Below are 26,676 nucleotides of genomic sequence, written 5' to 3' on the forward strand. Positions count from 1 at the left end.
GCCCCAAGCAGTCACATCACTAGACAATCCTGTCAGCAGAGGGATATACCTTGCAGTAAACAATCCATGCACTGGTGGACAAGACAGGACACAGTATATGGATAAGAAATAAACCAGACCAAATTATCCAAGTAAGGGGAGGAAGTTTGTGTTAGTTCCCTCACTCCTGGTCAGAACCATTACACAATAAAACCACATATTGCCTGGTTTGCTCCTGGTGATGCTGCTGAAGGGAGAGCCTGGTGGGTTAAGTTCTGTGTGAATTTAACGAGCTGGTTCAGCACTCCTGTCCTCATCTTGGTGTGTGAGCAGAGCTCCCTGTGAGCAGGAGAGCTGGATCTTCCTATTGCTCTGCTCTGGAGTTCTCTCCAAAGCTGGGGATGCTCCCAGCCACACGTGCTGTCAGCAGTGCCCCCCAAAGCTGTGTCCCTTTGCTGGAGTTACTTGAGAGGCAGACAGGCTGCTCCTCTGGGCTCACCCTGCACCCAGTCCCAGGGCAGGGTGAGCCCAAAACCCGTGGGTTTGGAGCAGAGGGCACTAATGCCTCTTTGCACAGTTAATGCTCTCGGAGACCTGATGGTACAGATGCCATTGCAGCATGAGAACGGCAGAGGTGACACTGGCAGGCTCAGGAACTGCTCTGTCCTTCCTCCTCTTTACACTGCTTCAAATGGGTTCTCAGCTTGTCTGTTGCCACGAGGGTCATTTGGGTTGAAACTAAGTACAGAGATGTGCCTATTTTCTTTATTAAATTTCTTTTTTTGGAAAGCCAGGCTAACCTTTCATTCTCAAAGCCAGGCAGCATTAACTGCCCAGATGTCTGTTAATGAAAATCAAACATGTCAGGATTCACTAAAGGTAACCCACCTTTATTATAATTATGCTAAGCCTTTAAAATTAAAAAGATCTTGCTGGTTTTAAACATACTTCATTTGAATAGAAGAATATAGACAGAACTTCTTAAAATTGCTCAGATTCAAACACCAGCCTTTCATTAACTCTACCATGAAGAGTAATTTCTGTTCCTCTGAGTTCTTCTAAATTGCTACAGCTGTAAAATGCCAGTGAAAGTTGCTTCTATGTGTCTTCCAACCACAAGCAAAGAGTATGGTCTGCATTTTTCCACAGCATTATGGCAATTAGTTACTATGATTGGCTTTCATTCACTTCTGGCTCACTCATTCCTCACATTCCAATCAAAACAGTGAGTTTTGAAATGCACTAAATTCTGCATTAATATTTATGTTTTCGAAGACATGACATGTTTGCAGATGACTTGATTTTTTTTGCCTGAAAGATCATGTCACTGAAGATCAGAAGACATTATGTATTAATGCCTGGTGCAAGTATACATATTAGTCATGTAAATATTTCCCCAAGTCTCTTTCCTTTCCTTCATGAAGTATGCTCACATAAAAAGAAGGGAGGCTTTAATCTCATCAGGTGGTGGGCTCCAAACCTGTTTGAAATGGATGGAATTTCTGAAATGGTTTTTTGAAATGTGAAATGATGAAGAAATTTCCGTGTTGTTATAGTATTGAATTTGCTCTTTTAGCATTTGTTCTGCAGGTATTCATTCATTCATTCATTCATTCATGTCTTTGTTTTAAGGTATTTGGTGCTTTGAATCTATGTCCAAAAATACTATTTTGACGGACACTGGAAACTGAAAGTGTTGCAGCTGCACTCCAAATTCATAATTAATGCATGCCTTAATATACCAGACTAACACAGATTGCTCTGATTAAATATTTATTTACTCTAAAATAATAGAAGTAGTGTGCTATCATAGCACGTTTTGCTTGAGAATCAATTCTTCCTAAAGATACTTATTCAGTATATCTAATAGGCTTTCTGAGTTTCTTTTTTTTATCTCTATTAATTTTTGTTCAGTTGTATTAGCACGCTAATGTGCACTGTTCTCTCACATGCATTAAAAAATCATGGGGGGCTCTGTCTGGCTTTGAGAGCTTCAAATTCCTGGCTGTATTTTGTGCCAGAATTCAGAAGCGTCTGTTTATGAAGTAGGTGATGGAGATTTGGAAAAAGTGTTTTGCTGCTGAAGAACTTGTGTAGGTCTGGTGTGGGCTCACAGGAGAGTGGGGGGAGATGGTCTCCTGGTGTGGGGACAGGAGGAGGGGGCTCATCCCTGGATCATGGACGCAGAAGAGGGTGCAGGAAAGCATTTGTGAGGCACTGGTGGTTGGAAGGCAGGCAGGTGATCTGGTCCCACTGCCCCAGGAAGCTGAGTGCCACCCCGTGGATAATGGGAGCAGCAGTACCCTTTATTCTTTGCTGTGTGTTAGCCTCAATAAAGTGGAATTACTTCTGTTAGAAGTGTGGATCAAGTATGAGGAAAAAAAAGAAGGGGAGATGTGGCAAGAACTGAAATCTGTGAAATGTCAGCTATCATACCTTTTGTAAGAATCCTTTTCCAAGGGTAAAAACCTGCCTGGTGGTATCTCAGGTGAGATGAAAAGTCAAAGTTGGGACAGGACATCAGTTTGGGAATGCTGCTGGAAGCCTTGTCGTCTCCTAAGGTAGATCTGTGGAATACCTCAGTGGGATGGCTTCAGTTTCCAGCTCTGACACAGGCAGCGCTCCCATGCAGCCTTGTGTGTTTTGAGCTCAGGTTACAGGATGCAGCTGAAGCTCGGACAGGTTTGAGGTTGGGTTTCACTCGTGTGGGCTGCTGAGCCCTGTATTTCAGCAACACCAAGGTCTAACCAAGCTGGAGGTGTTTCCCCATTCCCACTGTCCCAGTCCCACGTGGGCTGTGCTTCCCAGGGGAGTGCCTTCTGCTCGGGGTGTCGCCCCTGAGCTCACTGGGTTCATTTCAGCTGGGCTTGCACAGCTCTGGTGTTAGGACACCTTCCTTGTGTCTCCACAGCTTTCCTAAGGCACTGCTGTTTTGTAAGCTGGACTCAGATTATTTTTTGATTTATTGCACAGTAAGAAGTCAGGCAGCAAAGTGGGCTGGGTGTGCTATGGATCAGTTTGTGGTCTGATGACTGAATTTCTTAATGCCAGGTCTTGATGCCAGCTGGTGTTTGCTTTCACCATCAGAGCTGCCCATGTGTGTGAGTAACTCCACTTTAGAAGTGCCCACTCCTGTCAGTGCCTTAGTCAGCAGCTCCATACAAGGCCAGGCAAAGTCCACTTACCCTGTGAATGAGTTATGAGGTGACACAGTTTAGTGGCCGGCCAAGAGCCTTGGGATTGCCAGCCAGGAATGCAAGATGCAAGTTAGGCTGGAGTCTTTAATGGGGGGCACTGTGCTGGATGGGACCAGCTGCACAGCAGGGAAAGCGAGCCCTGTGCCAGCGCTGGGTGCCAGGCACCCACATCCCACTGACCAGAGCAGCACTCTGGGTTTTGGTGCTGCCTTTCACCTGAGGACCAGAAAGCCCTGTGCCAGTCCTGAATGGCTGGGGCAGTTTTGGGTAAGTACTGTTGTACTGTTCCTGCTTCACAGGCCTCAGGGTGGGCCAGAGGTGTCAAAACATCACATTCCGACTGCAGGTTGGGACAACTGATTCCAGGAGGTTTCAGTTTTCTTCCCTATTCCCCAAACAAGGCCCACAAGGAATTGGTTGTTTCTTGTCTGCTTTTCCATAGCTGTGGGGCAGGGGTGGAGCTGCCTGCTCTTGGGGCAGGGCAGTTGTGGCAGGGTCCCCTTGCACTGCCAGCAGCAGGTAGAGAGAATTTCTTGTCCCATCTGAGGGCCCTGCTAGGGGGTCTCCACCTGGTCAGCCACCAGACCTTGTGGTTTGGTGTGTGGGGACCCCCAGCCTGGGCAGATCAGGAGTTCTTGGAGTTGTTTTCAGGACCAGCCTCCCCACAAATACTTTGTTCCTGACCACCAGTATCCTGAGCATGTTGTCGCCCAAGGAAGAAAAGTAGATATAATTTTAAAATTTGTTGTTTCCTGGCTCTGTTTGTGCTTTTCACCTGCCTTCAGGGATGTTCTCTGGGTTTGTGTGAGTTTTCATACTTTGGTTGACTCAGTGAGGTTCGCTCCCCTTTTCTTCTTAGTGTGGGGTTCCCATTTGGTCTGACTCACTTTAGCCAAGAAATCCCACGGGATTTCCTTAAAAATATATTCCCCTAACATGACTTAAAACCAGCTATAGAGGAGGAGGGAGGAGAAATGTGAACACTTCTGGCTGTTTGTGGCCCAGCAGCATTGGCTTAATGGGGAGACAGCTGCAGCTGCCTTGGCTGGGGATTTTCAGTGGAGCATCTTTGACCATTTTTGTCCATGCTGGACAGAGGCACGTGGGGAGCAGCCGCTCCTGAGAAAAGCCGATCAAAGCCAGCTGCCCTGAGCCAGCTGGTGTCCGAGCCGCTTGGCACGGCGCTCCTGGTGGGGAGGGGAGTGATTTTTGGCCGAGTCCAGGCTTTGTGCCATTGTGGGCGGCAGGCGCTTTGCCTGCGCTGGGGAGGAAACGCCTGACCCGGTCCAGCTGCCCCGGCAGGAGCTTGGCTCTGCCCGAAGCTGGCTGGGTCCCAAGCCCTTGTCACCTCGTTGCCAGGTCACAGCAGTGTGCTTTGCCCGGCGCTGGCTCGGCAGATGACTCAGGAGCAGCAGCAGAGCCCGCACGGAGCCAGGCTGCCCTGTCAAGCAGGACTCGCAGCAGGGACAGCATCTCCTGCTCCTCTGGCTGGTGGCCCTGGCGCTGGGGGTCGGGGCGCTCAGATGCTGGAGCGATCAGCGCCTTACAAGTGGTAACCAGAGAAGGTGTCAGAGCCGCCCGCGAAGCCCCGCGTAGGTGGGTGGGCGCTAAGCCCTTCGGAAAGGGCCGCTCCTCTGCCGCGGCTGCGGTGGCACGCTGCTTCTGGGCGCCTTTCTCAAGGGGACCCGTGCCAGGGGCTCCCGTGGGATCGCGGTGTTCTCATCAGCTAAGCAGAACCCATTGCAATTGCGCCTCCAAGCCTGGCGTGACAAGGATCTGACACCGATCCTGCTCCTCCGTGCAGCCGAATGGGCACGGCGTGTGCGAGACGGGGACCCCTCTGTCCCTGAGCCGGGCTGGTGCGATGGCAGAGCCTCTGGGACCAGGAGGAGGGATGCGGTGATGCATTTGTCTGGTTTGCATTAGCAGCGGGAGCTTGCCTGCTGGTGGACGGCGTTCAGCGGTTTGTTAGTCACGGAGGGGCAGTAAACAGCTCAGAGGTTTGGGCTTTCAAAAACCTGCGCTGGAGATTTTTGGCAGAGCAGTCTAGGAGAGCTGGTGCAAGACCATGAGGCAGCATCAGTCCTGGATTTGGGTCTGTGCAGCTCAGTGCCCCCTGCAAACGCTCCCTCGGCCCCGACAGGGACGGGCAGTGGCAGCCTGCGGTGTGGGGAGGGGTTCATGGCACAGGGAGGGTCCCTATGGCTGCACCTCTCCCGCTTGGCTTGAGCCAGAACAGCACAGCTGCCTGAGAGCCCCGCGGGAAACCTGCCCTGTGTATCCGCGGGCATAAACTGCCTTAAACTCACTCCAGGAGTGAGTAATTGCTTCCAAAATTATTGCAAGCTTTCAGGCTGTAGGAATATTCATGTAGCTCATGTCTGTAACAGGCAGCACAATACAGACAAGAAGGATCTCTCCACAGCTGTGGACTGTCAGCTCTGCCCTCATACCCAAGGAAGAAAGGCAAACCAATGCATTAGCAAAACCTCTTGAGATCCCAGAGTCCCCGATCCCACAGCCCAGGAGATTTCTCCATTCCTGTTTCTGGGCATTGGGATGACTTTGGCTCTCCCCACTGTGGGGACATAAGATTTCACTGCCAATGTTCCTGCCTTGGATACAGAGCCTTTGCAGGACAGTGATGCTGCATGAAGGCCTTGCTGGATGCTGAAATGCATCCAGACCACTGAGGTTGCTGTTACAGAAAGTTATTTAAAGAAGAAAAAAGGCAAAAATGCTTTTTAGGTTATGGTGGATTATCGCTGTGTAAGCACGTGAATTTTGCAAGCCTGTCATTAAGAGAATCAGGGTTGCACTGAACTTTGAGTGAGCAGAGGGGCCGTGCTGAATTTGCCTGCTTTTGGTTAGCATGAGCTTCCTGAAGGGCTCAGGCAGGGAGAGCATCTCCAGAGAGATGAAGGGAAAGGTCTTTCATAATGTCTTTGTCCCTCACTGCTGCATCTCTGACTCACTCAAGGCCTAGTGCAGACATTGCTGTCTCAAATGCAAAGGTGAGCTGGCAGAATATTGAATTGAAACAGTTGGCATGACACTTAATGCAGAGAAAAACTGTTTTACTGGGAAGGGGTTTATGTTTGTCATTGGGGTCTGCAGGGGCTCTTAGGCTAAGCCCATAGATTGCAGTGAGTTTTGACCAGCCCTGACCTCTGGGTGAGAGCCAACCCAGATATAAGCTCTGCAAGCTGAAACCTTAGGAATACTTCCCAGTCCCCACAGGGTTTAGCTAAATCCTTGCCCTGTAAGGAACAGTTGTTTCTCTGCCCATGTGAGGAGGATGAGGTGAGTTTTGAAATACAGACAAAGGAGAAGTTGTTTTTATCCACATTTTTCATCATGTTTGAGTGGGAAGGCCAGATGAATACATGATTGTTCTGTTCAAATCACTGACTGTATTGCTGCTGTTTAAGTAGCTGAAGGCAGCTAAGCTTTACCACTTGCATTAAAGAAAAATTTAAAACCCCAACCACCAAACAAACAAACAAAAAAACCCCATGAAGCCTAAAGCCATGTTATTTGCCCTCACTGCAAGTCAGTCAAAGACCAGGATGAGAAGGATCATCATATGTGGGTGACAGTGGAGTAAGGAGGAAGTTAACAGCGGAAGGAGTGGAAAACATGAATTCCCTTAATCCTATCAGCCCTTTGGACAGCAAGCTGGAGCTGTGTAAGTGTAGACCCTAAAGCAGCAGGAACACCCCGAGTTGTGGTGGCTGTAGGACCTGCAGCTCCTGGCCAAGCAGAGCCAAGGGCTGCCCTCACCCCTGCACAGGACAGCCCCAAAGCGCTGGCAGGATTTGGGAATTAGCAGATTGGCTCCTTGCCTGGCTCAGGGAGCTTCGGCACCCAGAGAGCACGCGTCAGTCGTCGTCAGGAGGTTTCCCTTTACCTGGCTGCTGAGGGACACCCGTGGCATGTGCTGCCTGTCCCTGCAGCCCTGCTTGTGTGACAGACCTGCTCTGACTGTGACACCTTCCCATGGCTTGTGCGTGCTCCTCCAACCCCCTTCCGTGGGTAAAGTGAGTGTTTTGGCAAAGGATTGGCAGGGACTCCTGTCCAAACCGTGCTGTGGAGCAGGCAAATCCCCTGCTGGAAGTCTTTAACATGCTGAGGCATAGGGAATAGGAAATGTGAAGTGAGCACGATGGAAATGAAGTCAGACCTTACGCAAATGCTATTTTAGGGACTGCTTCCTGAGGGCTGGGGTTCCTCTGATAACGCCCCGTGCTGCAGAGGTCAGTGGCATGGCACCAGTGTGCACAGGCAGGAAACAGGGCTGTGCCTTTTCCATCCTGCACACGGGACACCTCTTTAGCTTTACTTTTTATAAAGTTCAGTTCCTCTGACTCAGTCTCTTGGCTTCTAATAGAAAATCTCCTGTCCTGGGGAGGAAGTGATTAAGGCACTGGAACATCTCTCTTATGAAGACAGGCTGAGAGATTTGGGCCTTGAGGACAGATAGCTGAGAGGGGACCTCATCAAAATCTCTAAGTATCCGAAGGGAGGGTGAAAAGAGGGCAGAGCCAGGCTCTGTTGGTGATGCTGAGCAATGGGACAAGAGGCAGTGGGCAGAAATTGGTGCACAGGAAGTTCCACCTGAACACAAGGAAGAACTTTTCTACTGTGCAGTGGCTGTGCAGAGGAATGGGTTGCCCAGAGTGGGTGTGGAGTCTCTCTCGCTGGAGATACTCAAGAGCCATCAAGTACAGCCAGGCACAGGCTTAGGGAAGGACTCAAGTAGTAGCAGCCTGAGGTCCTAGCAGTCTCAGCCTGCAGTATGATGGGAATCAGGGCACTGAGGTTTAGAGCCTGGTTTCCACCCTGAAGGCAGAATTCCAGAAAATCAGGGTCCTGCTGCTCAGCCTTGCTGTGCTGCCGTCTCACTGAGTTCCTTGCTGGTGCTGCAGGGATGGGTGGCTGTTCAGGATTCAGGGAGAGCTGCGAGGCTGGAACTTTCTGAATCTCCTGTTTCTAATTTAGCCTAACATCAGTTCAGGCGCATAAATGTGTGCCTCACCTTTGTGTAAGTACTCAGCCTTTGGGCTGATTCAGCAGAAATCAGTTCCCACAGCCCTTCTTATCTAACTGTGCAAAATAAGAGCTTTAAAGAAGCCCCAGGTTTCTTTCTGAACGCTTTGTTTGTATCAGAACATAACTTCTCTTTTTTGGTACTGCTCAAACACGAGCGGCAGCGCTGGCCCGCGGCAGAGCCGCAGTGGTGGCCGGCTGGATGTGTTTGCATTGCTGTGGGGGAGCAGGTAATGATTGCCAGGTGGGATCCAGGCCTGTGGAGCTCCAGGCTTTTTTTTTGTTTGAGTTGGCCACACTCTTCCCCCACGGTGCTTACACGACGCCAGCAGCAGCACATCCCTGCTGCCCTGAACTCGGTCCGGACCCCCGTTGTCCTCGGCGATTGGAAACTCCACTGCTTTTTAGGAGGGACCAGTTGTATGGCGTAACATCCTCAGAGCCCACAAAAACTCTGGTGATGGGGCATCTGGGACATCTCTGCTTTCTGTTTGGGCCTGTTAGCCGAGGTACAGTGCTGCGATGAGGGACAGCAGTACTAACTTTAAACTTTCCAAGTGCCCTGCAGATTGTGTGAGCCAGTGTTGATGTGCTCATGTGGGTGTCCCACACACTAAAACACCAAGATGGTCCAGTCTCTGCTTTTGTGGAGCTCAGTGCAACATAATTTATTCAATTTATATGTCACAATACAAATACTGATAAAATATGTTAGTAAGGAGTGGGTTTGCTTTCAAATCCTGGACTGGTTTGGGTGGGGAGGGACCTGCAGAGGACTGGTCCAACCCCCCTGCCATGGGCAGGGATGCTGCTGCGGGATGCTGATCTTCATCCTGGTTGGTATCACTGTGGATGTAAACTTAGCTTGCTCAGAAAGGACTTGGCTGTCCAACAGATTGCTGAGAGGGTCAGCTTGTGGAGTTCAAGAAGGGGAGAGATTGTGATGCCAGAAAGAAATTTAAACAACCAGAAGAATGCAATGGAAAAAAAGCAAGCACAGAAATTTACCTCTTCAGAGAGGTAATGGTGCCATCTATCACTGTCATCTGGTGTCCTGGATGACACCCTGAGGTCCTTCACCAGCTCTGACTATTACATGTCCCTAGTGATTGGAAATTGGATGTGTAGCAAGCTATTGCAGAGGGATGGGTTGACTGGAAATGCGATCACGTTCAGGAGCCATGCTGGGAATCACTGTAGGTAGTCAGTCTGTCTGTCTGTCTGTCTGTGGTTTTGATGGTCTCCAGCTGTGTGTCTGTTAGTCATAAGTATGTTTTCTCCTCTTTCCTGTTAGCGTGGCAGGGAAAGCATTAGTGCGTGGGGTGGGAAGGGAACACGCTGAGGGTGCAAGCAAATGGCAAAACTGACTTTCTTTAGCAGCCACTTGAAGTGACTTTGGGCAGTGCTTATTGCCAGCATGGGTACAGAATTTACAGAAAGAGCTGGCAAACTATTATTTGGGTTTGCTTGCTCTGATTTGCATGTAAAATGCACCATCTTTTAAGGAGAAAGTTGGGTTGAATGATTTGAGTTTTACAAATTGGCTCACAACACTGGTTTCTACTCAGCTGCTGGAGCCCACAGCATCTTTGGGTGGGTGGCCTGGCTAGGCCAAAGTAGAAGTCAGACATAAAAATCAGAGAGGCATGAATTTCTTCCCATTTCCCAGAGGAAATGAAACCCCTGCAGTCAGGAAACACATGGCTGCTGTGGTGCTCTTGAGCTGGGTGTAGAGGCTGAGCTTGTTCTAGGTAAAAGCTCTTGCAAGGAGAAGGATGGGGTGAGTGCACTCCTGCAATAAATGGAGGCGCTGCAAGTTAAATAGGAGTTTAATTGATGTTAACTAGATGGTTTGCTCCAGTCGATGAGAAAATAAGCCATGTACCAAGTTAGATTTTTTTCCCCGCTCATACAGGTGTAAATTAGAAGCACCAGTGTTGAATTGGATGCACTAAAATCACCACACAGGGGCAGTGAACCAAGCAGAGCCACTCTCCTGGAGCTTGTCATTTGTCCATTCTGCACCAAGCCCCAGGGAAGCTTTGCAGCTGATATGTTTGTATTTGCTTGGGTGGGAGATTGTGGATAGGTGAGGTTGCTCAGAAATTGAGGATTTCACAGGGAGAGATGAACTCCTGTCTCAGTCGCCTGGGGTGCGCGGGGAAACGTGGCTTTATTCTTTATTCCCCCTGTCTGAATGTGAAGTTCAGGGATAGTGCTGTTTAACTGCTGGGATGCTGCTTCTTTTCACAAATCAGGGTCTGTATTTGCTGTATGCAATCAAAACTAACCTGAAGGGTCTGCGTTTATTTTGCTCACTCCCTCTGTCCTAAACTGACCTAAACTTTCGGTGTGAGGCTGAAGGTTCAGCCACCCAAGCAAGGCTGGTTCATCTGCCTCCTGGCACACACACAGGTCCATAAGGGGCTGGAAAAGAGCCCATAAATCCCTACTTGTGTGGCTGGCACGTGTGGCACTGCTGCCACCAGGCACCAGGCTGATGTCCATCCCACTGAGCAGCGCGAAGACCCGCAGCTGCCGAAGCTGAGGCTGCTCCTGAAGTTTCCTTCTCTCTGGATCCAAGCTGAGGAGCTCTGACAGGGCTGTTCTGGGCTGGAGGGGTGTTTTTGCTACGCCAGGCTGTCTGTGCACGCACCTTTCCTGTGCCTCTGGGGACAGCACAGGACCCCACGCAGGAACCACCAGCCAAGGACCACTCAAGTGCAGGGGTGAGGTCCCCTGTGGACTCCCTCCTCCCCTAACACCCTGCTGTCACCTTTGTGCCTTCCCAGGCTGCTGCCTGCCCGTGGCTCACGAGCCCACCTCCCCCAAGAAGGCGAAGAGCATCCCTAAACACCACGACCTGGAGAGCTGGTTCTCACCCCCTTCCCCCGAGTGGGCCATCGTGAGGGTCATCCCTGAGGAGGAGATGACTGAGCACAACCTCCTCGCTGTTCGAGTCATGGTCACCAGCGATGCTAGCAGGTACTTTAAAATACAAGTAAACCTCTAAGAGCAGTTTGGTGTTCTCTAGAATGCTAAAGAAAATCGTAACAAAATATAGAACTGGATGTATGTACAACTGGGTGGGTGGGGGAAAAGAACCAAACAAAAAATCCCCCACAAATGCTCAGGATAACAATTGTTCTTAACCACAGCCACAAATCCCCCCAGGCACATGAATCACTTTGCAGGAAATCTTCAAACATTCACATCCCACACAGAGGCCTGAATCAGAGGGATAACCATTGCTGTGATCAGCTTGGGTTCAGCTCTTGGAACTGATGGTTTTTGGTGCGCAGGGATTTGGGCAGTGGGTGTGTTGTGGCCAAAGGTGCATCCTGTGACCTGGCCACCTCCCCCCCTTGGGCACCATCCTGCAGCTCCACACCCTGGGCCTCTCCTGGGTTTTAAGAGCCTGCCCATCCCTAAGAAATCTGAAATTTGATGAACCTTGGGGAGCTCTCAGAGGAAGCCCAATTCCTACATACACATTAGAATATATTTGCTTTTGGGCAGGATTCTGTGGGAGTTTGTTCCATCTAAAGATTAGATTGGTATCCCCTGACTAAAGCAGTTTTCCTTACTGAGAACTAAAAATTAAGAAGGAGAGTGAAAAAAAAAAAAAAAAGCCCAAACCAAGACCAGCTGTTGCAAGCACTGCTGCTCTGTGGGGAAGCTCGTTCAGATTCCTGACACCCTCCAAACACCTGTTTGTGGTGCTGTGTGTAGGTTTTGGAGAGCAACCTGGCTCTGAGGTTGCTCAGAGGACTCTGAGCAACTTTCTGCTATTCCCTGAGGTGGTTTGAAACAGGGTTTGTGCTCTGTGCGTGGGTCTGGCTGCTCTTACAGGGAAGGATGAACCTATCCATGGGGAAGAGATGAACACAGGGAAGGGTTTCCTGCCTGCTTAGCAGCTCCCCTGCAGAGCATGTGCTTGCATCCTCCGCTAACACCCTCCGGCTCATGGTGCCCTGGTGGCATCCAGGCAGTGATGAGAGCTGGCTAATCCCCTGATCTGAGGGATCAGCTCCTTTCCTGCGGCTGGACAGCAGGGCCCCTGGCTCCCTGCCAGCAGGATGTGGCACAAGGGGTGACAGCACATCTGTCACCAGCACAGCGGGTGCCAGGGGCTCCGAGGCCAACCTCCCGCTGCACCCTCCGGCTCGGGCTGCTCCAGCAGGACTGCCCCTGCCTGGAAAGGGGGACAAGAGAAACAGCAAGTGACAAATGGCACTGCTGAGCTGGCTGCAGGGAACTCGGTGGGACTGGGAAAACGAGCAGCTCGGTGACACAGCTTTGCAGTTCAGGCTTTAGGTACTGTGAGTAATGACCCCCATTCCAGCAGAGATGAGAGGAGAAACCTCATGCTATAGCACTCAGCTCCTTGCTGGCCAAGGAAAATACACGTTCTGCTCCTTAAAACAGAAAGATATAAATCAATGTTAATGGCAGGGCTTTTTTTTTTCCTTTAGTGTGGCCCTCTGCCTGATCTCAGTGTGGTATCTCTCCATCCACGCAGAGTCTCAGCTATCAAAGCCTTCACATACGTATATTTTTACATATATATATATCTGTATCTATCTATTTGGTTGACACTGCTTGAAAGTCAGCTTAAAAAGCATGTTTTAGCATGAAATGGATGGCCACTCTGATGCAGCCTGCCAAGAGAGCAGCACACCTGGAGAGGTGCTCCCTTCCCTGCTGTCTTGCCTGCCCTGGCCTCCCAGTACTGCTGGTTTGTTCTGGGTGAAGCTGGGACACAGGACTGGTGGGTACTACCCAAATGCATGGCTTTATAGGGTCTGCACCCGCCCTTTACCTCTTCTTCCTCCTGGGCTATGCCCTGGGCTGTCCCAACAAAACTTTGCTTTCTGCTGTATAAACACGAAGCAGCGTTCTCCTGCCACGCCAACAGGACTGCTCGTGCTGTGAGCTCCTCGTTTTTTGAGGCACAGCTATTAATCATCACAGTAAATCTAAGAATTAGGTTGGCAGTATTGTTTGCATTTAAAAGAGGCTGAGTGGGATCCTGCTGCACTCATGCATGGCAGTGGGAATGTGGTCACATCAGAAGGGCTGACGGTGTCTGTTCCCCATAGTCTGGACTTCAGAGATGAAAGAAATGGCCTGATTATTAGAAAAAGGGCTAATAATCACCTCAAACAGTTGCTCTGCCCCGAGGCAAGGTCATGATGTGCATGTCATCCACACGTGTGTTTGTGTGGTGTATTTTTAATTACATTTACACAAGGGGATGCCACAATCTGCCTCTGTGATCAGCTCAGGTGCCTCCCTGTGCTGCTCAGTGTTGCATGGGCTGGCCCAGTGGCTCCTGCAAAAGAGGATCCTTGATCCCTGCAGACACCTTTTGCACATTTGAAGGCTGCTTAGGTAGCTTCACTCAATCCTCCCTCTCTAGACTAATGCTTACAATTTTCTCCACCTTCTGGACTCTGCCTTGCTTGCTGGGCCCATGGCTCTCCTCATGCCTCTCCTCCGGACTCCTTTCTCCTCTTATTTTCAAAAATCTGCAGGAAAAATGTGGAAAGTGTAGAGTTTTGCCCCTCGTACCTTGTTTCCAGGCCAATTACAGCGTTGCAAATGCTGTTTCCCTTACTTCATCCTGCTGTACAGCCTTGGAGGCAGAAGGGCCTGGCCTTGCTAACCAAGCAGTGAGGGCTTTCACCCCAAGTCCCTCTCAGCAGCACTTTGATTCCAGGTGCTGAACGTAGTGGCTCTGGGTGTGAATCCAGAGTCTGATGGGAATGGGGGTAGCTCAGCTGTGGAGTGCCTACAGCAAATTACAGTCTGTAATAACAGTGATGAAAGCAGGAAAATGAGGACATCAGCTCTGGGTGCCAAACACCTCTTCCTCTGAAACACCCACACTGCTGTCAGTGCTGATGCCAGTGCTTGTTGCACCCCCTGAAATGTGCCACTTCCATCTTGCCCTTTTCCCCTGTAGCTCTGAGCTGGAGTCTGATTTCAACGGTGACTCCTCGAACTCTGAGGTGAGCGAAGGACAGACCTCGCTGCTGGAACCCCCCGCCTGCTCCAGCCCCATCCAGAGGTGGGCACAGCTCATCAGGAGCCCTGTGGTGCCGGAGGAAACCTCCAAAACATCCAAAGTGGCTGATGGTAAGCAGTATCCTGACCTGGGGGTGCTCCAGCAGCCTCTCCTGAGACAGGCAGGTCTGGGGGAGATGTTTCAAAGTGGAGGCTTTTCCCTGCAGTGTGGCCAGGTTGTGCCTGTTAATAGTGTCTTTTGGGGGGGTTTCTGCCTTTTTGGTGCTGTAACTGAAGCACCATTTCCGTGGTGCAGGATAACCTGGAGGAGTTGTGCCTCGTGCTTGGCTTGCAGGGGTGGGGTGAATGTTTTCCCACTGGTAAAATGTTAGGATGTTATTAGTCAATGCAGTATCTGCAGCACTGCCTAGGCAAGGGTGATGCTGGGAATCACTAGAGAGCTCTGCTTGGGAAAATTTATGTTTCTGCAAGTAGCTGCTTAAGGTTTTTGTATCCAGTGAAAGCACAGGGAGGAAAGGATATAGCTAGTAGGGAGGTGGGGAGAGGTATGGGAACAATCTGCCTTCAAATGGAAACTCTTGTCTGGAGCTGGTCAGAACTAAAAGATGTGCTAAAAACAGCCAAAGAAATGGTTCTGCAGAAAATAAAAGGCCACCAGCACTCGTTTCTTCCCATCTCCCACTACCCCCGCAGCCATATATGCATTTTTAATCCAAGCAGAAAAGAGGGAATTTCATACAGCAATTTAAATCAACTCTTGAATAATGGAGTCCTTGTTTAAGGCAAAAGGGCAGCAGCGGACCCCAAAATGTGCCCAGCAGCATGTGACTCCATGTAGCCACTAAAGAATTTTATCCTCTTTCTTCCCCAGTTTCACGCTGTCCCCCATCCCTGGCTGCTGAGGTCGTTTTCCTGCCCCCAGCCCCGAGTGGGTTTGGGATAAGTGCGAGGGTCGCTGAGCTCCGCGCTGGGAGCTGCTCCCGGTATCCCGCGGCGGGTGCGCGCTGCCCTCTCCCGGCTGGAGGCTGCTTGGAAAGCTGACCCCCCGCCGCCGGGGATTTGGGGTTCTGTTCCTCCGCTTTTCTTTTCTCCCCAGCTCCATTTCTGCCCTCTGGCTTTTGCTGCATTAGCTGACCCTGTGTCCCTTCTGTTTCTGCTCAGCACTCCAGAGAGCCAACAGTTTTCAGTCCACGGCATTAAATAAGTATCAGAATTGGAGGAGAAAAATCCAAACGAGTGAGTAGAGCCTGAGAAGTGATTGTATTTTCTATTCATTCTGTTTTCCTGCCTTTTTAGTTTTCTGTTTCCCCTCCTTTCCTTTAGGATTTTTATATTTTGGTGTCACTAGTTGAGAAAACGGATATCTAAAACACACCAAATGTTTCTTTTCCATTTTCTTACCCTCAAAAGAAAAATTCCCTTTCTGTGTGACTATGCACAGTTCTCTGTGTAACTATACCCATCAGCAAGTGGTGTCCACTTTAATTCTCCAGATGAGAACACTCACTCCTATCCCAGAGCTGCATATTTTGTCTCTAGCCCTGCCTGCACTGATTGCTTTTGATCAGGTGGGACGCTGGCTCTAACCTGGTGTCACTCATTAGAGATGCTCCTGGAGGTGCCTGTTGACACACTTCCACAGGTGCTCTGTCACCTCTTTTCTGTTGGAAAAAAACCCCCAGGTGATATTTCTGGGTTGGTGAAAGGGAGAAAGCCAATCCCAAGAGATGAGCTGGTGAAAGTAAGTGTTAGTGATCCTTGTCCTCTAGCAGTTTCCCTTGGTTTGGGCTGACCTGTGGGAATCACACAGGAGGGCAGTGATTTTGACAGAGGTTGGATCTGTGCTCTGTTCACTTCTGGTCACCCCTCCCAGCTGAGGCTGCATCCAGGTAACCTTTCTCCTAGGCTGGAGTCCCCAAACAAGACAGCCACCCTCGGTTTCACCCCTGCTGCTTGGGGCTGTGTTGCCCTCCTGCCTTGGCACAGCTCCTCAGCAAGTGCACGTGCTTTCCTCCCAGCCCCTAGGGACTGGCAGGTTCTTGCTGGGATTGGCCTCACCAGTATGGGGCTGGGTGAGCTTACCAGCATCCCAGAGCCCCTCAAAGCTCTGCCAGAAGTGCAGTTGTACCTGGGAGACTGGGGTGTTGGCAGGCTGGAGTGTAAAACATGGATGTGCAGCAGCAGGAGGGCGGGATCTGCGCATGTGACCGAGTGCCATGGTTTCTGAGCATGGAGACAGTGGGTTTTGGGGAATGCTGGTGACAGCTGCTCTTTAGCCCTGCCCTAAGCTGCCCTCTGCAACGAGGGGGATTTCTGCTGCTGTTTAGGGTCCCAGTTGCTTTCAGAGAAGTTATGGCTCTGCTTCTGAAACAAGTAGGATCCCTGTGCCCATTATGGGACCAGTGCTCAAGCAGAGGCTTTTCGGCTTGCTTGCTTTGAATGCCTGAAGAAAGCTTTGAGGTTATTTGCAAGTACCTACTGTGGGATGAATTTTTATATCTCAAACAATGAGATAAGATGCATTTCCTCTTCCTGGCATCAGCCTTGCCTTCAAGTCAGGTGCACATGAGCACTGTCGCTACCCACCCACAGTCTCTGGGAGGCCTCCAGTGCCTCACATCTGGAATAACTCAGTAAATCTCAGTAGAGTATGCACAGGGCTGTTTCATGGTCCTGAGAGGAGGCCCCCACCAAGCTCAGCTTCCTCCCCTGTGAGGGTCTGTCCCTGGAGAGGCAGCTGTGGCAGGCAGACAGGCAGGACAGGGCTGCATTCCCTGGGATTCCCTGCACATCTGAGCCATGAGGCTTTGCCATGCTCTGAGAGGCTGCATGGGGTGTCTCACCCAGGGGAAGGCTCCCCCATGCCGAGGATGAGAAGGTGGAACAGACTGTCCTCAAAGTCTCATGGCATCTGTGTCAGCCTTGGCTCTGCCTCTTGAGAACTGTAAAGCATGGGGGAATTGGCATAGACATCAGAGTTTGGCTCCACCAAAGGCTTGGATTTAAAGTCTTGCCTTAATTGATCTCAGTTTTTAAAAGATCAATCAATAATGATGCTTGATCCAGGTTTGAGCGCGGCGTAAGACAGACTGTGAGAAAGGAAAGCAGAGAAGACTGGATGGGGTGTCACTCTTAATTTTGACTGATTTTCAGCTTGCTCTCAGCAAGGGCATCACTTAATGGTTTGCCAATTAATTTTCCCATCATGGTGTTAAAATCTTCCATGTGCCTCAAGGGCTCTAGAGGGAGCTAAAAGCCTTTGTGAGGGGAGCAATGTGCTGCGTGAGTCTGCCTGAACCTCCAGTATGCTGTCAAAATGAGGTGTAAAGCACAGTCAGCACACACTGGGAGCAGAATAAAGGCTTTTTTTACTCTCTGGAGGAAGACTGTAAGTCATAGTTTCTATATTTAATCCAATTTGATTACAGGAATTCATATGATCATCAGTCACATGAAAAAAAATCTGTCTCCTTTTCAGACATATTTCCCCAAACACATATGTTTCATAAACAGCACGGGGTAGGCAGCCAAGGAGAGGAAATCAGTGTCACGGCTGTATTGGCTGCGAGGCTCAGAGCAGGATATTACCTTTCAAAACCTTTAATCCCCATCGCACGGCCACAGGGAACGCCGTGCTCTTAATTTATCTTGGGAATTTGGGCCAAGCAGATCATGATAGTACCCTAGGGAACTTTTTTTTTTTTTCTAAAATCCTGTTTTGAAAGCAAAGCTGAAAATACAGGTTCAGCATCTTGGTGGGAATGAAACCATTTTCCCTGTGACAGATGGTGGGCTATGGCTTTGTGTGGAGCAATGTTCTCCCATGCGCAGGCCCTGTCCTTGTGAGCACGCCCACGAGAGCTGGGGTGGGAAGCAGTTCTCCCCATGGGCACAAGCAGACTCCTGGGCTGGGGGTTTTATGCCCTCATCAGTGTTCTGGCTGTTGCTGCTGCAGCACTTGCATTTCCCCTCAGTGTCCTGAACCATGGCATTTGCTCGTGTCAGGAGGCTCAGGACCTTAGTGGATCAGGCTGAACCCACCTGGCTCATTTATGCAAGTGGTGGTGGTGGCTTTTTTATCCTAACTGTGGATTGCCATGTTTTCCTGTAACTCAGTTACAGGATATAAAGGTCAGCCCCTGGTTGCCATCCCTGCAGGAGTTCCTTAACAGGCTCCAGCAGAGTGTGTCCCTCTAGTCTTGATCCAACATGACAAGTTGCATCAAGATTGGGTATGAAGAGGTGAGACACTGAGAGGAAAGGAAACTCGGCCTCCCTGCCTGGCTTGCCTTTGTTGAAGCCCACATGCAGGAGCTGTCCTCTCTCTCTCTGGAGTGTTGCTTTTGTCCTTACGCAGCTTTTAATCCCTATGTAGAAGACCCAAAGTTTGCTTTGGGAACCTGCATGGATTTCAGAACTAATGCTTGGGTTTGGGAGTTAATAATTGAGCTAGAAATATACTTGTCATGTTATAGCTAGACATGATAATATCTTGGATCAGGGATACTTTTGTTTGTCCAAAGATTATTTATTATGCAAAATTCCCACAGGCACAAATATTGGAAAGTTCTCCTGACTTCCTTCAGGTGCAAGTTGCCTCCTTTAGCAATTATTTACCTTGCCTGTCCTAGGGGAGCCCCCATCATGCTGCCTGTTGTCCCTGCTTGGGAGACTGCAGCATTTTTTCTGTCCTTACTGCCTGCAGGTGGATGCATTTCTCATTTTTTTTCCCATTCTGATGGACAGCCCTTTCAGAAGTCATCCATTTCCTTCATTTCTTGGAATTACCCAAAGTTCAAAAGTCACAGGTTGTTTTGACTGCCTGTGCTTCTGAGGCCCAAAGGCCCTCTAAAGAGGGTTGGTTTTCCAGAAAGTTTCCTGGAACTCAAAAGCTGCTTCACTACATCCAGCCAAAAAGTGGAAGCAGTTCAGGTCCACTGCTGAAAATATCCACATGTGTTTGGCACAGCATGCACACACACATGTGAGCGAGGCCATAAACTTCCATGTTGTAGGTTAGTTCTTCAGGTTTAACTCTATCCAGGCGGCTGTTTAATCTTCTACTCTTGTTCTTTAATTGCAGACTTCACTTAAGACAAAGTCAATACCAATGTGAGGGTAAAAGTTGTGTCTCTTGCAGGCTTTCCTCTACTGTCGAGCAAGAAACCTGGGCTCCGCTGGAAGGAGAGCTCAGCCAGCTGTCGGAGTGGTGCTGAAGAGGAGCACTCCCAAACACAGGTAGGAAGGAGAACTGTGCAGGGCAGAATGATTGTAGCTGCTGATAGGGCATGTCTGCTCTCAGCAGGCTGTCTCTGCTCCCTTAGATAGTTTTGGTCCTCACAGTAACCACTGAGGTTGGCGTTATACTTGTGCTGCAAGTAGGGAAGAGACTTGGATTTGATGTAATCATTCCCAAATCAAGCAGCTGAGAGACTCAGGCCTTGATCACACGAGGAGTTAGCCACTAATCTGTTGCACCAGTCACAAAATCACAGAATGGAAAAGGGCTTCACATCTCCCACTGCTCAGGAACATCTTCTGTGTCCTTCAGGACCTAGGATTTCCATGGTGTTTTCTGGGTTTTTTTAATGTTGGGGTTTTTTTAAGGATGAGGAAGGGTGGGCCTGCCATCAGCGCAGCACTGCAGCAGGAGGAGTCATGACTGACCATCCCGAGCAAAGGGCAGCACGTTCCCAGGTTCCCGGAGCCAGGTGGAGCAGGGACCAGCCCACATCCTCCATGCCCTGGACAGTTGTCCTCACCCTTGGGTTAAACATAGCTAGAATTGCTTGACCTCAGGGCCTGTGCTAGGAAAAAATCAGCTCTTCCACATCCACAGTGGTGGCTGAAATCCGGTGCAGGACAATGGGGCCAGGAAAGGAATGTCCCAGGAGAGCAGAGCTGCGCAATGCTCCCTGGCCATGCTGTGCATGAGGAGAGGGGACTCCATCAGCTCCTGCTCTACAAGCACTGCTTAGTGGCCTTTTTCTTACTCTAAAAAGCGAGGAATAAGAGGGTGTTTATTTGTTTATTGTGTTTCTTACATTTTGCTATCTGAGGTCCTGGCCAATAATAATTTTAGTCATCAAACAGAAGCGTGAAACGGTGTGGAATCATTATTGCCTTACTTCTGATGCTTCTGGGAAATGAAAAGTCAGATTAATGGCTTCACCCATGTGAATTTGGGTATCTGGCACATAAATGGAAGCAGGAATTCAATCTTCACACCATCCATTATCACACAGCACTGATGATAAAATGCTTCTTTTTTAAGACGGAATGAAGAACTCTAGTTTTGTCTGCTGGCTACATAAAATGGGTACTTATCCCTGTTACTATCTTCAGCAGAAGATTTTGGTGGCTGGAGTAATGAATTTAAACCTTTACCAAAGGAAAAATAATCATGAGAGGGAACTAATTGAATTGTTCAAAACTACCATTTTGCATTTTATAATCTTCTCTGGGTCACTTCTTTCATTCCTACCTGTGCTACATAAACATGCAATATTATAAAAACATTTGGAGAGGATGGATAATGGTCTCTTGTGCTTGCTCAAAACTCTTAAGGTGATGCAACTGGAACACACACAGGAGAATAGAGCAGATCTGCTCTTGTCTGTTTTCCTGGGGATAGGACTGTTTCTTTCTAAGGAAAATATTAAAGGTAATTCATAAAGATATGACAGATTCTCTGCATGGATAACATTATTTTTAGACTATTAAAATTTCCAGTAGTATTAGATTTCCACTCCTAGAGAAATATTAGTCCTTTAGGGGGAAAAGCTTTTCTTACATTATCATTTACATATGTATTTGTGTACAAATTAAATATTATGTTCATTACTATTAAGATTAAAATGGATTAAAGTATTTTATGAAATAGAAGCTACACAAAGCAGTATTTTTATATCCCTAAAATAGTAATTTTTTTTCATGCACTTCACAGTTGGTTTCTTGCAAGAAGCCACCAGAAATTACAAGAGGACATTCCAAACCCTGCAGCCCAGTATTTCAAAGAAAAGAAGCAGCCAGGGAGATGATGCCTGAAGACACACATCACTCTGTTCCCCACTGTCCTTTCCAGGGCAGCACCACAGGTTCTCCATGGACCCCTCTTGGGAATGGGACACCAGCTGCTGATTTTTATGAGCCCGAAGACACAGATAGTGACATTGGGACACACTCAGCCTGGGACTGGATGGAAAAACCACAGAAATCTACCTCTGAACCAGAGGATTTTAACAGGAAGACAAAAGTGCTGTCATCTCTGGATTTGAAAGAGAAAAACTGCAAAAATACCAGGCAGCCAGAAGAAAAGCTTGAGCAAGAGTTAAAGGAGGCAAAAAAGAGGCTGGGGCTTTGTAGTCAACAGCAACCCTTGTGTGGCTCAAACAGGACAGACTTGGGTGGGAGCAGTCCAGGGTATGGAAACAACAGAGCCCCGTGGACCCTGGAGAAGAAGGATGCTGGCTGGACAAAAGAAGTGTTCAAACAATCCCGTTGTCCTGGGCTTCTCTTATCTGCAGATGGTGCTCCACCAACTTTGTCAGCCGACACAAAGGATGCTCTGAGGATTCCAGATGTGGTTTCCAGGGAGCATGCAGCCGGCCAGCCAAAATCCCCACTGAGGCTCATAGCCAATGCTATCAAAAGATCCATTTGGGAGCCTCTAACCTTGACTCCAGAAGGACTAAAGCAGGACTCAGAGAGCAAAGTCAAAGCCTCTTCAGAACAAGTTTTCTTCAGCTTCCCCAGCACTCCTGGGTATTCCCTAAGCCAAAGGAACAGGAACAACAACAACACTCAGTCACAGGATCCTAAAGTAAGGGAGTGGGCAGGAAAATATTCAGGAGATGGGAGCCCTTTCTCAAATCCATCTCATTCTTCTTTTGGCTCTGAAGAGATATCTCTAAGGGATTACAGGGAAGAGGTATCCTTCACACCCTGCAGACCTTCCAAGACAACCCATATACCTCAGAAATCAGTTTGCACTAGGATGGAGGAAGTCCCAGGACTCCTAGAAAGGTTTACCTTTGAAGACCGTCCTCTAGGGGCTCCCATGGATGAGATGTGTATCTGTAAGGAAAAGTCCACGCTTCTTTCATCTCCAGAGCCCAAGAACTCCTTCAAGAACAGTCTGGATGACTCTGCACAAAAAGGGTCACTCTTCCACAGAGTGAGAAGTAAAGCTCTTGAAAGGGAACGGAATTCCTTGGTGTCATCTCTGCCTGTCATGAAGGACCATTCTCCAGAAAGGCTGTGTTATCCTTTCACAGGTGAGGACCTGAGTGGAATTACTTTGTTATTATTACTGTTATGATTATTATTATTACTATTATTATTGTGTAATTGCACTTAACCTTCAGAAGACCTGTGCGTGATCATGCAAGCACATATCTATTGTGCATTATATTTGATTTCTAGGTACTTTCTACTTAAGGACACTTAATAAATACATTTTTTGGCTAGAGTTTAGGAGTTGCTACAGATTTAAAGAAGCAGAGTGGATTTGCAAGCAGAATGCAGCTCACTGGACCCAAGTTTGGTTTGCTGCTCTCTGCTGTTCAGACACATTTGGATCAGGGAATTCTACTCAAGAGGTGGAAAGGGTAGCAAGGCATCCCAGCAAGGGATGCTGGGCAGAGCAGCTTCTGTGGTGACACTGAGTGGTGGAAAGAGGACTACAGCAGGCAAGCAGAAGGATGAGCACCAAAACCTCCAGTTTCTGCCGTGCAGGGTACATTTGTTTTTCTTCCTGTGAGGAACCAGAGACTGAAGCACTGTGGTTGCAACAGCAAGAAGCTTTGCTCTGTTTGTGCTTTCTCAGCAGGTGTCTCCTCAGCTCTGCTGTCAGAGTGACTGAACTGTGGACATACTTTTGGGAGCTTTGCAGTGTCATTAATATCCCCTTTAATTTGAGAGGAGAGAGCAACTTATTGACCTCCTCTGACCTATTTGTGAGTCTATCTGGGCAGTGATTAAAAGGCATCAATTTTCAAGTTTGCTTGCAAGAGCAAGGTTGGTATTACAATTGCAGACAAGTCCAAGAAATATTGATGTCAGACCAAGAGCAATCTGAGTAATCTGAGCATAGGCTCAGAAAGAATTAAGTGCAGCACAGATTCAGGTATGAAACATGAGGCATGAGGGCTGCACCCACCTGTCTTTCTCTGTGATCCATCTTTCCACTGCAAAGAGTCTCATATATAACTAAATAACTACTGAGTTTTGTCAACATACCTGTTTGTTTCTTACCTTATTAAACTGCAGCCCAAACTGTAACCCCAAAATTGCTGCTGTACAGCAGCAATAAAATCTGTATGCAGAACGTAAAGTCACTGTAATGTTCCCAGTGAGCTGCCAGATCCTTTTGCATCCCTTCTGCTTCAGAACTGCCACACACTGTGGGGAAGATAGAGTGTGTAAGCCACTTGATCTGGAGCTCATTAAAACTGATAGAACAACTCCTGCTGTCGCTCCTGAATTTTCGGATTGGATTCTTGGAGCATCCTTTATCTAACAACTCACAAAACCAGGCATTCCCACTGAGCCAGAAGATGCTAAGGACTGCACTGAAGCCACAGAGAGTTGCTAGTTCACACTTCTCCCTGTGGTCTTAAATGGGAGGCCTTTTCAGAGTCTGTGCCTCATCACTGCCCATCAGCTGAGCCAACCTGACTTGCTCTTAACTAAATGCATTACAATAATTGGTATGTTGTGCTCCAACTAATATGGAAAAAAATTCTTGTAAGGTTTGAATAATGCTATGCCTTATTGATGTTGAGAATATTTTGGAAAAACATGCAGGTGTAACATGTTGCATTCCTCTGCTGTGCAAGCCAGAAGAGTAATTATTAAATTATTACACTTATTAAATATAGGAAATGCAAAGTCTGTTTAGGAAAAAAAGGAAAATGAAGCTCTAATCTAGCCATTTGCCCAGTAGTCTGTTATCTTCAGTGTTTCAACATTGTAGCTCTCAGAAGTTTTTAAAACATTCATATTTGAGTAAATCAAACTGGTAAAGAGCTGAGTCCTTCTTGGCTCTCAAAAATGGCATTTGTGTCTCATACAGGCCCTTGTCAGAGGCCCAGGCTTGGCAAACTTTAGTCATGAAGTGATGACAAGCTCTAGCCCACACTTCTTGTTATTATTTTCCTCTCTTGAAATTTACCACAACTTTCAGAAAATTTCTTTAATGAAAAAAACAATTACTCCCAGCACCTTGCAGAAGCCAATTTAATGAGACTCCTTCTAATACTCCTCTTGGCTCCTTGCAGTAGGGCTTTCCTATCCTGTTTGGGGCCAAACTTGTTCTGTGCAGGTATGGTTGGTATTACATCACACTGCTGTTTTCTCCCTCAGTGGCTTGTGGATCCAGAGGATGAGCTGGGTGATGAAAGTCCATGGGCTTGAGATGAGCCTGGGCTAGCTCATGGCAGAGAAATCCCCTGGGGAGTAGGCAAATATTTGGAAACCACTTCTGATATCTAATATGTTCTGTCTTCCTGTCCTTTCCTGCCACGTGCTCAGCCCCCAGCTGAAGCTCAGCAGGAAGAAGCAATCTTCAGAAAAATGAAGCATCTTAGCAGCAGATTGCCTGTTGCAAACTTAACACCTGCAGTTGCACCTCCCATATGGGTCATTCTAGTTTCTGATATCCAGACCTAATTTTAAGGCTTTCTGCCTAACACTTTCCCTCTGTTTCATAAGAGTTCGTCCTCAGAGCCACTTGGAAATTTGGGGCTGTGCAGAGATCCAACAGACAACTTGTGTGGGACAAAGACAAAGCTTACTGAGTTAAGAGGGGTTCATGCACACTTTTCAGGGAGAGACTGGTTTTAAAAAAAATAAATCCAAAGCCTGCCTGTAGAATATACAGCTGTCCACAAATAACCACACTGGGGTTCCTAAGTGCTGTTCTAGATTTTTGATTTACTGCACAAATATCTTGAAGGCTTTTGTCCTTTGATGCTTCCTTTGTGTTCCAACCTGCAGTAAACTCCCTCACTAAAAAAAAATTGATCAATAAAATTGTTCAATTACATGGCTAACTGTTCCCCCCCTAATCCTACTTGCCCTTTTGAAATTCAAAAAAATGCCGAAGTGCCATTTTAATTACTGATACTTTAAGCAGGATAACCAATTCAGCTGATGAGAAAATTTAATGTGCTATGAACTCACTTTGCTGATTTTGTGCACCCCTAGACTGAGAAGGGATTGCCTACAAATGTTTCAGGTTCCCATTGCTGCATCGTTGTGCCACGGAAAGTCTGTGTGTTGGCAGTGTTCTGCTCAGTGAGGACACTGCTCTTGCACTGATTTTGTATTTTAGAAGGGCAACTGAGGCACTAGAAGATGAATTGCATGCATAAGACCACAGGAGAAATCTGTGGAGAAGCAAAGATGTGAAACCAAATAGCCAAGTCCTCTCCTTCTAGTGGTCATTCTACTGAATTTCTACTGGACATTCTTTTCATTTCCTACCTCATGCCAGCTTCCATCTGGTTTTGGACACCAGTCCCCCTGGAGATATGTGTAACTTTATCTCTCTCTTTTGTAAAACACTGAAGTTTTTACAGTGGTCATGATTAACTCCCACGACTTTATAAAAATATGCAGTCTTGGACAGTTACAGAGGAAGCCAACAGATTAATATAGCATTATGTTATCAAAACAGTTCCTGCTCCAAAACATCGTGTGTATTTAGGCTGCAGTCACTACCATGACACAAAAACACCCGAGGAAAGAAAGGGAAGTGAGCTGTGACAGGCAGATTGACACCAGTGGTCGTTTCCCCTAGAAACCTCCAGGACAATCAGTAGTGCTCCCACATCTAACACAAGGGATCACCTTATAAGCTTCTTCATGTGACACCTCCCTCGTTTTTCAGAGGACCTCAGGTTTCCTGGGAAAATGAATACCTTGGATGTTCATGTTAAAGAAGAGGTTCTCAAAAGCATTGCACTTTCATCCGAGGCCTTGTTACATGGGGAGGGAAAGCTCTAGTATAACATATGCTAATTGGGAAATTAGGAGATGCTAGAGTACTTAGGAAATAAGAAATACATAATAAATAACTCCCAAGCTGAAGGAATGAGATGCCTGGAAAGTGAAAATCCAAGGTTAGAAGACTTGAGTTAATATTTGGAAAAGAACCTGCTTTTTTGAGATCAGTTCTGTAGCAGGTTGAGCTTTAAGGCTTGGCATATTTGGAGGCAAATTATTATCATCTAACTTTAGTATTGCAGTTCTAAGTTTCAGATTTTAATGACTCAGTAAAAGTCCCGAAGTTTGAATGTTTTTATGTTTGTTTTGTCAAAATTCTCACAGCTGTTGGCTAAGTTCTGCCTATCCCACCCTGTTTAGTTTGAGGGGTTTTTTGGGTTTTGGTTTGGGGCTTTTTGTTGTTTGTTTGTCT

At 47.9% G+C, this 26,676-nt stretch overlaps 1 protein-coding gene across 3 annotated transcripts in view; it reads left to right on the plus strand.

The window, feature by feature from the left end:
• The window catches only part of MICAL2 (microtubule associated monooxygenase, calponin and LIM domain containing 2), a 118,057-nt gene that overhangs the window by 76,760 nt on the left and 14,621 nt on the right, over positions 1 to 26,676 (plus strand). For all 3 annotated transcript variants that reach the window (XM_032111133.1, XM_032111134.1, XM_032111132.1), the window contains 5 exons: positions 11,018 to 11,210; positions 14,194 to 14,366; positions 15,417 to 15,491; positions 19,396 to 19,493; positions 21,202 to 22,531. In XM_032111133.1, the coding sequence (XP_031967024.1) occupies positions 11,018 to 11,210; positions 14,194 to 14,366; positions 15,417 to 15,491; positions 19,396 to 19,493; positions 21,202 to 22,531 (1,869 nt within the window). The remainder of the gene's footprint in view (positions 1 to 11,017; positions 11,211 to 14,193; positions 14,367 to 15,416; positions 15,492 to 19,395; positions 19,494 to 21,201; positions 22,532 to 26,676) is intronic.

The sequence above is a fragment of the Corvus moneduloides genome, chromosome 6 (genome assembly GCF_009650955.1).
Source record: "Corvus moneduloides isolate bCorMon1 chromosome 6, bCorMon1.pri, whole genome shotgun sequence".
Classification (NCBI taxonomy): domain Eukaryota; kingdom Metazoa; phylum Chordata; class Aves; order Passeriformes; family Corvidae; genus Corvus; species Corvus moneduloides.